The 13,509-nt window shown below is 49.3% G+C and overlaps 1 protein-coding gene and 1 long non-coding RNA gene across 3 annotated transcripts; one reads left to right on the top strand and one right to left on the bottom strand.

Moving 5' to 3' along the window:
* Positions 1 to 289: 289 nt before the first annotated feature.
* On the bottom strand, positions 290 to 2,474 carry LOC141575703 (uncharacterized). The gene is made up of 3 exons (XR_012503438.1): positions 2,342 to 2,474; positions 1,709 to 2,001; positions 290 to 1,292 (listed from the first exon to the last, which is right to left on the bottom strand). It is a non-coding gene; the product is annotated as an uncharacterized LOC141575703 (long non-coding RNA).
* Positions 2,475 to 2,677: 203 nt separating this feature from the next.
* PRSS55 (serine protease 55) lies at positions 2,678 to 10,728 on the top strand. 2 transcript variants are annotated; one of them, XM_010967829.3, is made up of 4 exons: positions 2,678 to 2,932; positions 3,495 to 3,745; positions 5,140 to 5,282; positions 10,422 to 10,728. In XM_010967829.3, exons 1-4 carry the CDS (start codon positions 2,694 to 2,696, stop codon positions 10,722 to 10,724), a joined length of 936 nt encoding a protein of 311 aa, XP_010966131.3. In that variant the 5' UTR covers positions 2,678 to 2,693; the 3' UTR covers positions 10,725 to 10,728. The 2 variants fall into 2 exon arrangements, 1 of the variants encoding a protein (XP_010966131.3); XR_012503437.1 differs by lacking the exons at positions 2,678 to 2,932; positions 3,495 to 3,745; positions 10,422 to 10,728 and adding an exon at positions 4,311 to 4,446 and having other exon boundaries at positions 5,140 to 5,278.
* Positions 10,729 to 13,509: the final 2,781 nt, after the last annotated feature.

Below are 13,509 nucleotides of genomic sequence, written 5' to 3'. Positions count from 1 at the left end.
TGTGACGTCGCCGGCGGGTCTGGCTGTGAGAGGGAGGCCTCGTCTGCGTCACTGCCCTCAGCCCCGGCCTCCGCCGCCTCCCAGGCCAACAGCCACGCCAAGGACCATGCTCCTCTGGTCACTTCTGCTACTCTTGTCCCAGTACCGGGTCGCACATCTCGGTACGTGGACGCCTCCCCAAGGCCAGAGCGGCCCCCCGAGGCGGGCCTGGGCCTGGCCGTGGCCCAGCTCACTCCCTTGCAGCCAGTCTGTGATGGGCGTTAGGGCAAAGGGAGAGAAGTGATGGGTGGAGGAGCTCAGGAATGAGCTCATTGGCCACTAAGAGGCCGGCTCACAAGAGCAGTAGCTTCCTGTTTCCCACACGCCCTGTCCTCTTCTTCCCCAGCCCCCAGGTCAGCCTATCTGACCTTACAGTTCAGTTTTGAAGTCTGAGACTTTATCCCCAATGGGTGACGGAGGGCCCAGAAGCCCATGCGCCAGATGAGCTGAGCATCAGTCCTTGAACTCAGAGGCAGACGAGTGTGGGCCCTGGGCCCCGGCAGGGCTCCCGGAGCGGCGGACGCAGAGCAGAGGCCTAGCTGAGCGCGGGCTCCGTGTGCTGTGCCTGCGGGCAGAGGGCCAGGCCTGCCCTGCTCCACAGGCAACTCCTCTGACAGGCTGTTTCTCTCTTAAGAGGGTGGCTGACGTCGGAAGGAAGTCGTTTGTGTCAAGTACTTTCCCACGTTTAATGCCCACCCTACCATGGCGGGCTCTCCACCTTTGGCCCCACGCTCGGGCGAGGAGCTCTGAGCCTCCCCGGGGTTGCAGGTCGATCCAGTCACACAGCAGGGAAACGGTAGGGCTGCGATTGGCACGGGTGTGATTCCCTCTCTGCACACGGCCTGTGTCCCCGGCCTCCTTCATTCTGGCCTGGGCTTGGCCGCACCGTGTGAACTGGGTGGTTGGCGTGTTATGGGCAAAGAATTGGCCGAGTTCTCTCTAAGAGCGGGTCCAAGTACAACTGATGGAGGCTCGAAGCCCTTCTCATCATTTCAGCCCTGCCTCCATCAGTGCGTAGGGCTTCATGCTCTAGCGTTAATCTGTAAGTCCGCGCAGTTCCACGCTGGTGATGTGGACTGTTCTCAAGACCAAGGAAAGGGGGCCTTTGGCACAAGAGGATATGAGAAATCCTGACGGCTAACGTGGCTGGAGGGCTTTCTCTGTGCCAAGCACTGTGTGGGGCACTTCAACACCCACGGTCTCGTTCACACTGTGCATCTGTTTTATGGCGTGGGTGTTAGCTTATGTCCATTCTGGGAATGAAGGAAGAGAGGGTAAGTAAATTGCTCAGCAAGTAAGCAACAGAGCCAAGATTCAGACTCGGGCTGGGGGACCCCAGAGCCTGAAATGGTGCCCAACACGTGTAAACACTGTGTGTGAGTTTGGTAAATAAAGAGGAAGGGCAGACCCAAAAGTCCTGGAAGGAGCCTCTACCTGCTACTGACGGCTGAGGGCTACTGAAACATAGCGACACACTTTCACTGCAGTTTTTTTAAACCACAGATGACCACCAGTGTGTCCCTCCAACCCATACGACGAAGTCCTCAAAACCTCTGTTGAGTGGACGGGTGGAAAAGTAGCATCGAGAGAGAGAAAGGGGTCTTAGGCTCCTGACAGTCAGACTTATTCCTAGTTCCAGACACAAGATGAGATTCAAGTCAGAACATACCAAGAGGGTCTCCTCCTCCTGGGGGCGAGGGGCTGGATCTGGACTCTGTCCAGAAGGCAAGTTCCTCTTCTCTGCCTAGGTGGCTGCAGCCTTTACTCTCAGCCTCTGAGAAAACGGAGCTGCTCCGCCTGGAACAGAATGTTCTCACCTAGAATAGCTCAGGGCTCCTGGGAGGCTCAGGCCGTCTCGGGGCCACCCTTCCGGTTTCTCACGTGTATTGGTGTCCTGTGCTGCTGTAACAGGCTACCACACACTTGGTGGCTTCAACAATACCAACTTCTTATCTTACGGTTCTGCAGGATAGAAAGCCAACGTGGGTCTGTCTCGCTGGGCTAAGGTCAGGGTGTCAGCAGGACTGTGTTTCTATTAGGGGCTCTTGGAGAGAGTCTGGTGCCTTTTCCAGTTTCTAGAGGTCTTCCACATACCTTGTGGTCCCTTCCTCCATCTTCAAAGCTGGCAACACTGCATCTCTCCGTGGCTTTCTTCTATAGCTACACCTCTCTTCTCCTGCACCCTTCTACCACTTTTAAGGACCCATGTGATTACACTGGGTCCACTCAGATTACCCAGAATAATCTCCCCATTTTAAGGTTAACTGATGAAACTTAATTCCATCTCCAAAGTCCCCTTTACCTTGTAAGGTCATATATTTACGAGTTCCAGGGTGTGATCCATTAGGATGTGGCCATCTTTTGTGAAGGGGCATTCTTCTTCCGGCCACTCTGGGGTTGGTCCTGGACAAGTATTTTCCTCTGATTTCCCTTGGATGAAAAAAGAAACAAACTTAGTGAAGTGAAGTGACTTGTCTGTCTGGAAGGGAGACAGAGCTAACACTTCTGACCTACTTCCCCGGCTCTGTGCCACAAATATGAAGTGTATGTTGGTTTACTCACGTTCCTAAGGGTGTTTCACTGGTCTGGCCTCAGTCTCCTCATCTCTAGAATGGGTATAATGATAGCTACTTACAGGCCTTCTGTGGATATTGATGAATTGTCGCATCTTTTCCCTTCCTTTCTCTTCCATTCTACCAGAATGCGGTGAAAGGCCCAATTTTGAGAGAGGAGCTCAGTATTCCAGAATCATAGACGGGGTGGAGGCTAAAGTCGGTGAGTTTCCATGGCAGGTGAGTATTCAGGCAAGAAATCAACATTTCTGTGGTGGCACGATCATCAGTGAGTGGTGGATTGTCTCGGCGGCTCACTGCTTTTTCTCGGAGGAGATACCGTAAGTACCCAGAGCCCACCCCCATTACTTCCGACAGTGGGCGCCCCGGGGCACCCCCCCACACAGCCAGACCTGACTGTTGAGGGGACCCCAGGGCTGATCGGTCATGGATCAGGCACGAAGGGCTCCAGCCGTCCCCTCCAGCCCTGGGGATGGGGAGGCTATGAACCCGAGGCTGTGCCCATCCTATTGTCACCCAGGACCATAGCCACGGCTTCCCAGACGTTACACACTGTCCTCTCCAGGAACATCTCTGGCTTGCTGGAGCCAAAGGGCTTGGTGTGTCCAGCTCTCCTAGGACATTCAAGTCCTTCTGGGAAGAAATCCTCCTAATTCTGGCCGTCTGGGCCGTCTGACACCTTACTTCCCTGCTCCTGTAGAGTTTTCTCTGTGCTCCAGGGGACTGGTGTGAAATAGAGCATTTACTGGTTCCCAGTCACGGACAAGCCCCAAAGGACCCTAGAACTGTGTGGGGTTTAAGTTTCTTGGGCACGGCAAATTCCGCGTGCCTTGTGACTTTCGTTTACCTCCTATCTCTCTCTCTCTGGTTCTACGCCACCAGCCCCTCAGAACTAAACATTGTGCTGGGAACCAATAGCTTAACCGGCCCATCTCTGGAAGTAAAGGGGGTCACAGCCGTGATTATTCACAAGGACTTTAAAAAACTCAACATGGACAATGATCTCTCCTTGCTGCTGTTGGACTCACCCATCACGTTCAACGGCCTGAAAGAACCGATCTGCCTGCCCACGCAGCCCAGCCCCTCCACGTGGCACAAGTGCTGGGTGTCAGGATGGGGTCAGATCAAAGCTGGTACGTGACTGCTCAGCAGCTCCCAGGAGCAGATCGGGGAAGGGCCCCTTCACAGTGTCTGAGGATGGGCCAGTAAACCTAAAGGAGAAAGGAGAAGGTGAAAGAGGGGAGTGGGGGAGACGGCTTGCCATGGAACAAATCCCCGCACACCAGAAACTCAGAGGCTTAATCTCAGCCTCTTCCAAGCGCCAAGGAAACCTCCTCCCAAGGCCCCGAGCTGAGATGCCAGGTGTGAACCAGGCCCTGGGTGTGGTCATGTCCCACCAGCACAGAGCAGGCTTGATTGTTTAATTGAGTTTAAACCCTCCAGTTGGCCAGGGGTTCTCTGCTCTGCTCTCTCATATCTCCCTGATTCACCCATTGATGCTTCCCACCTGGTCCCGACAGGCATTCAAGACGCCTGCCCTGGCCTGGACTTTCAGTGGGCCTGGAGGGCTGCCCACCCCTTCTTAGAAATGAATCTGGTGTTACTCATCACTTGCTGTCACACTGTGACTTGGCCAAAGTAGGAGGAACCGTACCAGGGCATAAAGGGATTATGAAAGCCCCACTGGACTGTCCCCAAAGAAAACTCAACAAAACCAAGTGCAGACAGATGGGGGAGGGATGGGAACAGTACAGCGCTATCTCAGGTCTGAACAGGACTCCATCCTCAGAGATGCTCTGCAGTGAGCTGGGGTCTGAAGGATGGGGGGCAACTGGTAAGACACTGACTCAGGGCTCCAGGCACAACTCAAAATTTAGAATTGAGGAGGAGGTAGATGGGTGCCTACAAGATTAAAAATACTCAGTAAGGAGGAGACTCTGGAAATCTCTGTGTGGTCAGAGTTAATGAGATGGAGAGAAGTCCAGGCAAATTCCGGAAGCTGGCAGTCCCGGGGGGGGGGGTCTCGGCAATCCACTGTGAAGACTCTCGGCCCACTTACCTTTATCTGGAGGATGAGAAAGCTTTCTCATTGGGACTGCAAACCCATTTTCAGCAGCCCTGCTTTAGAGAAACACGTAATAAAAAGTAGAAAGAGGCGAATATGCGGAGGCGGCAGGATTATGCTGAGAAATGATCACTAGCCAGTTCCAAGAAGTCAGGTCTGTAGGGCTGCTGGGCTCAAGCTGGAAGTCAAGTCTTCTTGGAGGCAGGAATGTGGTTTTGAACTAGAGAGATACTTCAAGGAGGTGGGGACTTATTTGGATGAGCCTGTGGTGACAGAGTGAGTAAACTGCAAGGGATTCCTGGAAGGGAGTGGAGGGTGAGGTTCTGCGAGGATGTGAAGAAAGGTGGACAGGTGGCTGGGGGGATGCGGGGCTGGCAGGATGGTCTAGGACATGCTCAGTTGTGTTGCCGGCATGGGGACTGCTGTCCAGTGACTTTCTACTGTGCTTTCTCCGTGGGTCAGGTGCCAAACAGCCTATGGAAACTGAGCTGATGAAAGTGCCAATGATCATCATGGATTGGGAGAAGTGTTCAAAAGAATTTCCAAAACTTACCAAAAATATGCTGTGTGCTGGATACAAGAATGAGAGCTACGATGCTTGCCAGGTAACTACGGATAGCCCCCCCCCCCATCTTACAGGTCTCTACCCTGCCTCAGGGCGGCCAATGCACAGGTATCCTTCTCCACTGGGAAAAGACAGTAAGAGTTTGGAAAATGTGTGGGAATCAAGCTCAGAAAGAGGAATGGGGACGTGGATTCAGGAATACTTACTGTCAGGTCCTTGGATTATCGACGCCTGCCCGGAGTCAGTATGCAGCAACCCTGTGCAAATATTTCTGGTCTTCTCGAACTAGGGTCCCAAGACTTTTCCCACTTCTTAAAAAACAAAAAGGCAAGAAAGATTTGAGACCCATACAAGCAATTAGTTTACTTCATTAATGTAGCTACCTTTGTTGAGTGTGTTAAGCCCTGGGGAGCCAACCATTGATGAGACACGGTTTCTTGCCTAAAGGAGCCGGCAATCTCCTGGGCAGGCGGTTGGTAGACAACAGTAATATACTGGGTAATGCATGGGGGGTTCACTGAGCCAAAGTCTCGTAGCTTAGCTTCTCTTTAGTAAAATGAACACAAAAAATTTAAAAAGAAAAACATTTTTTGATTGGTACTAGGAAAAAAAAAAAACCCTCATAGATTAGCTTCCTCTGGCTCTACGGATGGGAAGGATTCATCTTGAGAGGGTTCAATCTGATGAGCCCACTTGGTCCTACTCATCGGCTGAGCAGTGGATTAACTTACAGATGTTAAACGTTCTGTAGAGTGATGAAGAGGCTGGGAGGTAAAGACTGGACTCTGGCAGCAATGGCGCCAGGTTTAGAAGGAGTCCCGCACATGGATGAATATTGTGAGGACCACAGACAGGCAGAATCAATATCACATGAACCCTGTGTCTTCTCCATATTCTGGACAACTTAATACATTACAAAACAAAAGAGAGAATTAGGACTTATGTCTCTGGACAAGATGGAGTAGACATATTTCTCTTGACCCCTCTCACTAAGCACAACTAAAAGCACTAGACATTATACGGTAAAACGAAAATAAAGGCTCTGAAGGGTGAAGAGAAGACTGGAAGCAAATGTCCTAATACTTAAGGAATGACACAGCAGCAAATTCCTTGGGTTTTCTTTTTGCCTCTTGTAATCCCAGACTGGATGCTAGAGAAACCTGCAACCCAGAAATGTCAACGGGCACAGACAAAAACTAACAAAACAATTCAAACCAAGAAAGCCTGCCTCTCTTTGAATTAAGAAAGGGGGCAACCTAGCAAGGCAGAAACGTTTTAACAACAAATATTCTATTGCAGCAAGACACACATTGCCCTCTACCCCAGCAACCAAGGTTGAGTGCACAGCCCCGCCTTCCTCCTTCCCCTGCCCACGGTGGTGGTGTCAGGGGTGGTGTCAGGGGAGTGGCAAGCCAGGGCTTTAACTACCACTTTGTAGTAATAAGCCATCCTCTGCCCCCTTCTGAGCCTGGGCTCCCACCCAACTGCCCCTGGCCCTCCTGCGCCTCCCCTTGGTGTATCACTGACCTGAGTCGGTGGGGAGGTGTCTAGACTGCCCACCAATCCAATGGAAAGGAGATGGTATTCCCCTCCCTCCACTCCATTTTCATAAGAGACTTGTTAACAGAAGATTTATATGAGAACCAGAGTCTTGCAACCTAATACTCAAGACATGACCCATAATAGAACAGAGTTTTGCTACTATCTGTGGATTCAATTTATTAATAAACATAGGATAAGGTAAAATAAAGCTAAAAACCTGAGTAGAGAATCTTTTCTTTTAAATTGAAAATTATTCATTCTTAAAATAAATTCAATTAAAACTTAACTCAAAATGGATCATGCCCTTAAATGTAAAAACTATATTTTGAAAAACTTAGAAGAAACAAAGTCTTTGGGACATAGAGCGACATCAAAAGGGTGATCCACAAAGGAAAAACTGAACCGCTGGGCTTTACCAAAATTACGAACTTTTCCTGCGTGAAAGAGCGCTTTAAAGGGGTGAAAAGACAAGCTGCCGACTGGGAGATGACAGCCAATAAAGGAACACAGAACACAGAACGAACTCTTAAACTCAGCAGTAGAAAACAAACTGTCCAATTCAAAAATGGGCAAAAGGCATGGACAGACATTTCACCCAAGAGGACAAACAGGGAGCAAAATAAGAACATGAAAAGATGTTCGGCATCATGGGCCCCCCCCCCCAGCAAATGCAAATGCGAACCATGAGGGCCTCTCACCCCGCACAGCTCAGAACGGCCAGAATGAAAAAATGGTTCCTACACGAAACGCTGACAAGCATGCAGAGAGACTGGGTCCCTGATACAGGGCCGGTGGGAATTTAAAATAGTGTAATCGCTCTGGAAAACAGTTTTGCCGTTTCTTTAGAAACTGAACGTGCTCTTGCTGGATAGCCCAGCGAATGCCACTCTTAGGCATTTATTCCAGAGAAAGGAACGTTTGTGTTTACACAACAATCCGTGCAGGAGTGTTTATAGCAAAAACTGGAAACAAATGTCCTTCAAGATGCGGATGATTAAATAAACGGTGGTGCGTCAATACCGTGCAATGCCACTCAGCTGTGACAAGAAGCAAACCATTGATACGTGCAACCTCATGCATGTGTCAGAGACTTACGCCGTGTGAAACAAGCCAACCCCCCAGGTCCCACTCTGTGTGATTCCATTTACATAACATTCTCAAAAAGACAAAATTATAGAGAGGGAGGACAGGTTAGAGGTTGCCAGGGACTAAGGAGGGTTTGGAGGTGCAGGGAAGTGGATGCAGCATTAAAAGGACAGCATGAGGTGTGCTCGTGGTGACAGAAATGTTCTGTATTTTGACCGTATCGATGTAAATGTCCTGGTTGTGCTATTGTCCTATGCGTAGTTCTGCAGGTTGGTTTTACTGGGGGAAACATGTAAAGGGTATGTGGAATCTCTCTGTACTATTTCTTCCAACTGCACACAAATCTACCATTAAATCAAAGTCAGAAAAATAAAGAGAAGATAGGGCTTCTCAAGAACAACAGTTAAACAAAGGTTTCAGAGCACAGCTATGCCGCAGACCTAGGGAGCAACCGGTTCATACTGGAGCAGGAGACGGGGCTCCAACATCGATTGAAAAGGGGAAACAACATTTAATAGTGGGATTGGAAAGAGAGGGCATTTCAGAGGGACTCACAGTCTTGTCAGCATCAAGTGTTCAGGGAACTTCCGATATTTCAGAAGCCAGAGGTAACGGGGGATGAGTGGGGAGGGGCCAGCAGGGCCTGGAGGGAGGGTGAGCATGTGTGGGAGGCTTGCTGTTACCCCAGGCCGTCCCCCCTACTGCTCACCCAAGAATGTAAGAATCGGGTCCCACCAGTATTCACACCTCTGCTTTCAATCTCTTTGATTCAACACCATCCCATATTCAAATGGCCAAAGCCGACCGCAGCAACACCGGAAAAAAATCAAGTGTCTTCTCTGAGGATGTTTTCTGTACCCTTTGCTGAGATGGCTGGATCTGCCATCTGGAGTCTAGGGTTTTGCTCCAACCCCTCCTCTATCAAAATGTCCTTGAATGAAAGCTTCTAAAATTAATCACCTGTTACTTAAGAGTGCTATAAATAAATGTCCTGTTATCATTTTAAGCCCCTTTGAAAAATTGTCAAGTGAAAAGCTTTGCTCTCTGTTTAGAACACTTTCTATTGCTAAGAATAAGCTGACAGTGATCCAGTCCAGGAAATTTTTCTGAAATTATATAACATTATCATCACTTAAAAACAGATAAGCCAGGCAGAAAGTCCTCTATGGTTTAAAAATAATTGCCCTTGAAAAGAAAATCACACTTTTAAACTCAGCAAACTTGAAAGAAATACACAGTCACATAATTAAGGGAAAGAGTATAATTTCATGATGAAAACACTGAAATATGTTCAAAATAATGGCAATAAGATTATGCTGTGCTTCCAACACAAATTAGAATTAAATACAAGTGGCCTTTGTGATTTACTTTTTCCAGAGCTTTTCTTCTTTGTAATCCCCTAAGATTATACCATGAAAAAGAACACTTCAACTGAAGGAAAATAATTTAAGTGGTGCAGTCAAGACAATATAGAATCAAACCTGGCCCCAGCTAGCACAGCAATGCTTCTGTGAGAGAGTCGCGAACTTCTGAGCCATGAGCATCCCAATGAACCACACAGTCTGCTTCCTCATCTGTCCCCTCAACTCCAGCAGAAGCGCGGTCTTGCTCACGGGGGGATTCCCAGTGCCTAGCACCGTGTTGGCATGAAAAGTGCTCAAAAAATGTTTGCCAAGTAGACAACCCTTCCAAGGAAACCGGAAGCTACCCATCAGTAGTCACAGTGTTAGTGGTGAGGACGTCCCAGAGAGACCCTGAAGGAGGCTGAGAACTGCCGGGGGAGGGGGGCTGTGAGCTGGCAGCCAGCTGTGCCATTGGGCCATTTGGTCACAGGCCTTCCAAGCTCACTTGGATGTTGACCTGGATTTTTTTTTTTTTTGAGCAGTTTTACGTTCACAGCAAAATTGAGAGGAAGGTACAGATTTTTCCATGTACCCCCATCCCCCACATGCATAATCCTCCATATTAACACCATCCCCACCAGAGTGGTCCATTTGTTATAACTAATGAAACTGCCTTGACACATCACTATCACCCAGAGTCCAGAGTCCACCTTAGGGTTCGTTCTTGGTTGTCCAGTCTGTGAGTTTGGTCAAATGCGTAACGACATGCATCCATCATTAATAGCATCACCCAGAATCTTTTCACTGTCCTGAGCTGCTTTCCCAGGTGTTAGCTTGACCCCATCATCACCCATGACATTGCACGAACATCTTATTTCACTCCATAGAATCGTAGACTCTCAGAGCCTGAAAGAAATGTATAAAAATATTTGATCAGAACTGTCTCACAGATAAGAGACCATGGTTATTTTAATCATCAGTCACTATCCCCATTGCCTGAATGGCTCTGAAGCAGTGTAATAACATGGGAGCCAGCCTGACAGTGGCACTCTCCCCCCATGGAGCTGGGATGGGGTGGCAATGATGAGATTCTCCTTGGCGGCCTGGAGTAGGTGGTCAGTGAATCCTCTTCCTTTAGTGAGCAGTGCTCTGCCTCAAAAGGGCAGTTTGGAATGGACTCGCTGCTGATCTGTGTCCTCTGTCTACAGGGTGACAGTGGTGGGCCTCTAGCCTGCACCACGAAATCTGGCAACAAGTGGTACCTGGTGGGCATCATCAGCTGGGGAAGGAGCTGTGGACGGAAGGCCACCCCGGGAATGTACACCCTGGTAGAGAATTACCACCCCTGGATCAGGAAGGTGACTGAGTTAGAGGGAAGGCCCTTCGGCGCTAGGAAAATAGGAGCCTCCCCCAAACAGAAACCAGGGCGCTCCTGGGCCTTAGAATTCCCGGAGCCAGGCAGCCCCAGATTCTGCCTTCTGCTCTACTTTCTGTCCTATATGCTATTCTAGGCAATTTTCTATGGATAATAAAATAGATGCTATTTTTCAAAGGAGTGTGTGTGTGAGAATGAGCCACCAGCAGAGGGACTGACTGCAGATTAGAGCTAAGGGCAAGAACTGAAGCTGATAACAGAGTAGAACCAGAAGGCAGGCAGGCTGGAGCCATGGCTGAGGGACTGGGCTTTACTGCAGGTGAGTTATGGAGCTCAAACCATCTAAAGCCAAAAAGGGTTGTTTCTAGATGTACCTAACCAAAAAAAAAAAAAAAAAAAAAGGAGTGGTATGTCAGTGGCCTTCAGGCATGGCTGAATCCAGGAGCTGAGCAGATGTTAACAGGGACTGTTTCTCCAACAGGGCTTCCAAGCAGAAGCCCTAATGACCACTACTACATTCAGTTTGCATCCTACCAGCTTAGCAGCCCCAGTAGAGAGAGCCTTGTTCCTGATAATTCCAGCAAATCTGTGGCCTCACACTCTTGACACACAGACCCATGGCCCCTTGCTGCTCCAATTACTGTGGCCAACTGTGGCACTCTCCTAGGCAAGGCCTGAGTTACATGCCAACCCCAGGAGCCAGCAAAGGGCCAGCCATCCAGAACTATGTGCCTTAATAGTGGGTGTAGGTGGTGCCCCCACACCGAATTGAAGGTTCTGTGAACAGATAAAAGGGACTGAGTACTGGAGATGTCCTTTGGTGGTGGACATTCTGCTGGCTGCCCTCCTGGACAGCCGAATCCCAGGCTCCCAGGAGCTCCTGAAGAAATGAAGCTGACCAGGGACTGTTGCTTTAAGACCACTGGAGGAGCAGGGTTAGAGTGGGGAAAGGGAGAACCAGGAGGTGTTCCCTTTCACAGTCTCTTTCTGAAGAAGTATCATCCATGCTGCAGGTCATGGGAAAACCCAAGCTTCTGTTTAAAGCTTTGCATTCCCCAAATTGCCCTTGCTTCTTTAGTGGGAGCCCAGGGGATCCAACAGAGACCAAAGCCAGAGGGAAGAGGCACATGGGAGCCCTGAGTCTTTCAGTCTTGTATTGAGAGCTCAGTGTTGGGCACCATTCAGCAGAAGGCAGGAACCCATCCTCCTGGAGCTTCTTGGCAAATGGTGATGCAGCCTACACCCAACCCTTCCCATTGATGCTGGAGGCTGTGGCACCTGGGACTCCTGCAGAGTACAGAGGGGCCATCGCCAGGGGCTGGCAGGACCCAGAAGGCTCCTCAGAGGGGCTGAGCTGTGGAGGAAGATCGGTTGAAGGGGAAAGCGAGGTCTTTCCAAGTGTGGAAAGAGAGCCAACGAAGGGCAAGTTGGAGATGAGCATCGTCAACTTGGCTCAAGAATAAACCTAAAGTGAGAACAGGAAACAAGCTGGGAGCAGGGAGAAGGGGGAACAGAAGAGGATTCCCAAGATAGAGAACGAAAATAAGATGATTAAAAAGGGGGGATGAGGCTCAGGAAAAATGATGGTTGCTCAAGAAAGAGGTGAAATCAGTTGTCTCGGAGTCAGTGTAAGCACAGGCTCGTTGTTCATTCTAATAAAGGGGCTAGCATAAAGTGCCCCAAGCAGGACACCTGGGGGAGGGTGATGGTTAATTTTATGCATCGACTTGGAGGATGGTTTTGGAAGAGATTAACATTTAAATTGGTGAACATGAGTAAGCAGACTGTCCTCTGTAATGTGGGTGGGCCTCATCCAATTAGTTGAAGTCCTGAGTAGGACAAAAAGACCAGCCTCCCCAGGCAAGAAGGAATTTCTCCCACGGACTGGATTCCATCTGCACTGATGCCTCTCCTGGGTCTCTACCTGCACCTCAGCACTCCTGGGTGGTGAGCCTGCCAGTCCACACTGCAGATTTGGACTCCAAATCTCCAAAATCACCTGATCAGTTCCTTATAACAAATACATACCACACACACACACACACAAACACACACACACTTTTCCGAAGAACCCTAACTAATACAGATTTTAGTACCAAGAATGGTTCTAGAGGAACAAAAACTTAAGGATGAACTTTCTGAATTGGCTTCCTAGTCTGATTTGATTTAAAGACATTAATGACCGTCTTTCCAGTAGTAAAGAGAGCACTGTTGGTCCACGGTGGAATGCGGCAATAGAGAAGCAAAATATGCCCATTGGAGACTCCTGACCCAACACTTCTAAACAGCAAGGATCTGGTTGGCCATGTAGATGATACTTCTGAATATTTTGTCAAAATAACAAGTATAATGAGATTGGCTAGTGGCTTCCAATGGTACCAGTCAAAGTGGGGGGAGAAAAGGATGAGCTGACTCTGAACTGACACTGATTCCATCACTGTGGTCCACCAGTCCGAGCAGGAGTTTATGGAGCTCAGGGGATCAATAGAGTTTTAGTGCAGGTCCTTCTCGCAGGGGGCCCGGGAAGTCTTGAGTTTCTCCTGTGGTTGTTTCTCAAGTTCCAGAATGTATCCTTGGGATAGACATACTTAGCAACTGGCAGACTCCCACGCCCGCATTGGTTCCCCTATCTGTGATTGGATCAGTTAACACAGCATTGTCCAAGAGATACACAGGTTGAAAAGGCACTGGGAAAAACACAAGGGTTTTATTCTTTGATGTAAAGGAAGTCTGGAGATAGGCAGTTCATGGTGGGTGTGCCCCCCACCCCACCCCCCGGAAACCTAGATTTCTTCTCTCTTCCTCCTCCATTGTCTTGACTGTAGGGGACCAGGTGTCTGACTTTGGCTCGTGTGAGACAGGGATCCAGGCAAAACCTCCTCAGTGTCTGTGGCAGAAACCAAAGGCTTGTTTTCACGGGG

This window comes from Camelus bactrianus, chromosome 31, assembly GCF_048773025.1.
Source record: "Camelus bactrianus isolate YW-2024 breed Bactrian camel chromosome 31, ASM4877302v1, whole genome shotgun sequence".
Classification (NCBI taxonomy): domain Eukaryota; kingdom Metazoa; phylum Chordata; class Mammalia; order Artiodactyla; family Camelidae; genus Camelus; species Camelus bactrianus.
Note: the sequence above shows the minus strand (reverse complement) of the source record. Positions and strands in the feature narration are given on the sequence as shown.

Bases quoted from the DNA above. Each gene is read 5' to 3' on its own strand.
- PRSS55 (XM_010967829.3), top strand. From the start codon at position 2,694: ATGAATTGTCGCATCTTTTCCCTTCCTTTCTCTTCCATTCTACCAGAA. The intron at 2,933-3,494 runs GTAAGTACCCAG...CTACGCCACCAG, and splicing joins TTTTTCTCGGAGGAGATACC to CCCCTCAGAACTAAACATTG. The intron at 3,746-5,139 runs GTACGTGACTGC...TCCGTGGGTCAG, and splicing joins ATGGGGTCAGATCAAAGCTG to GTGCCAAACAGCCTATGGAA.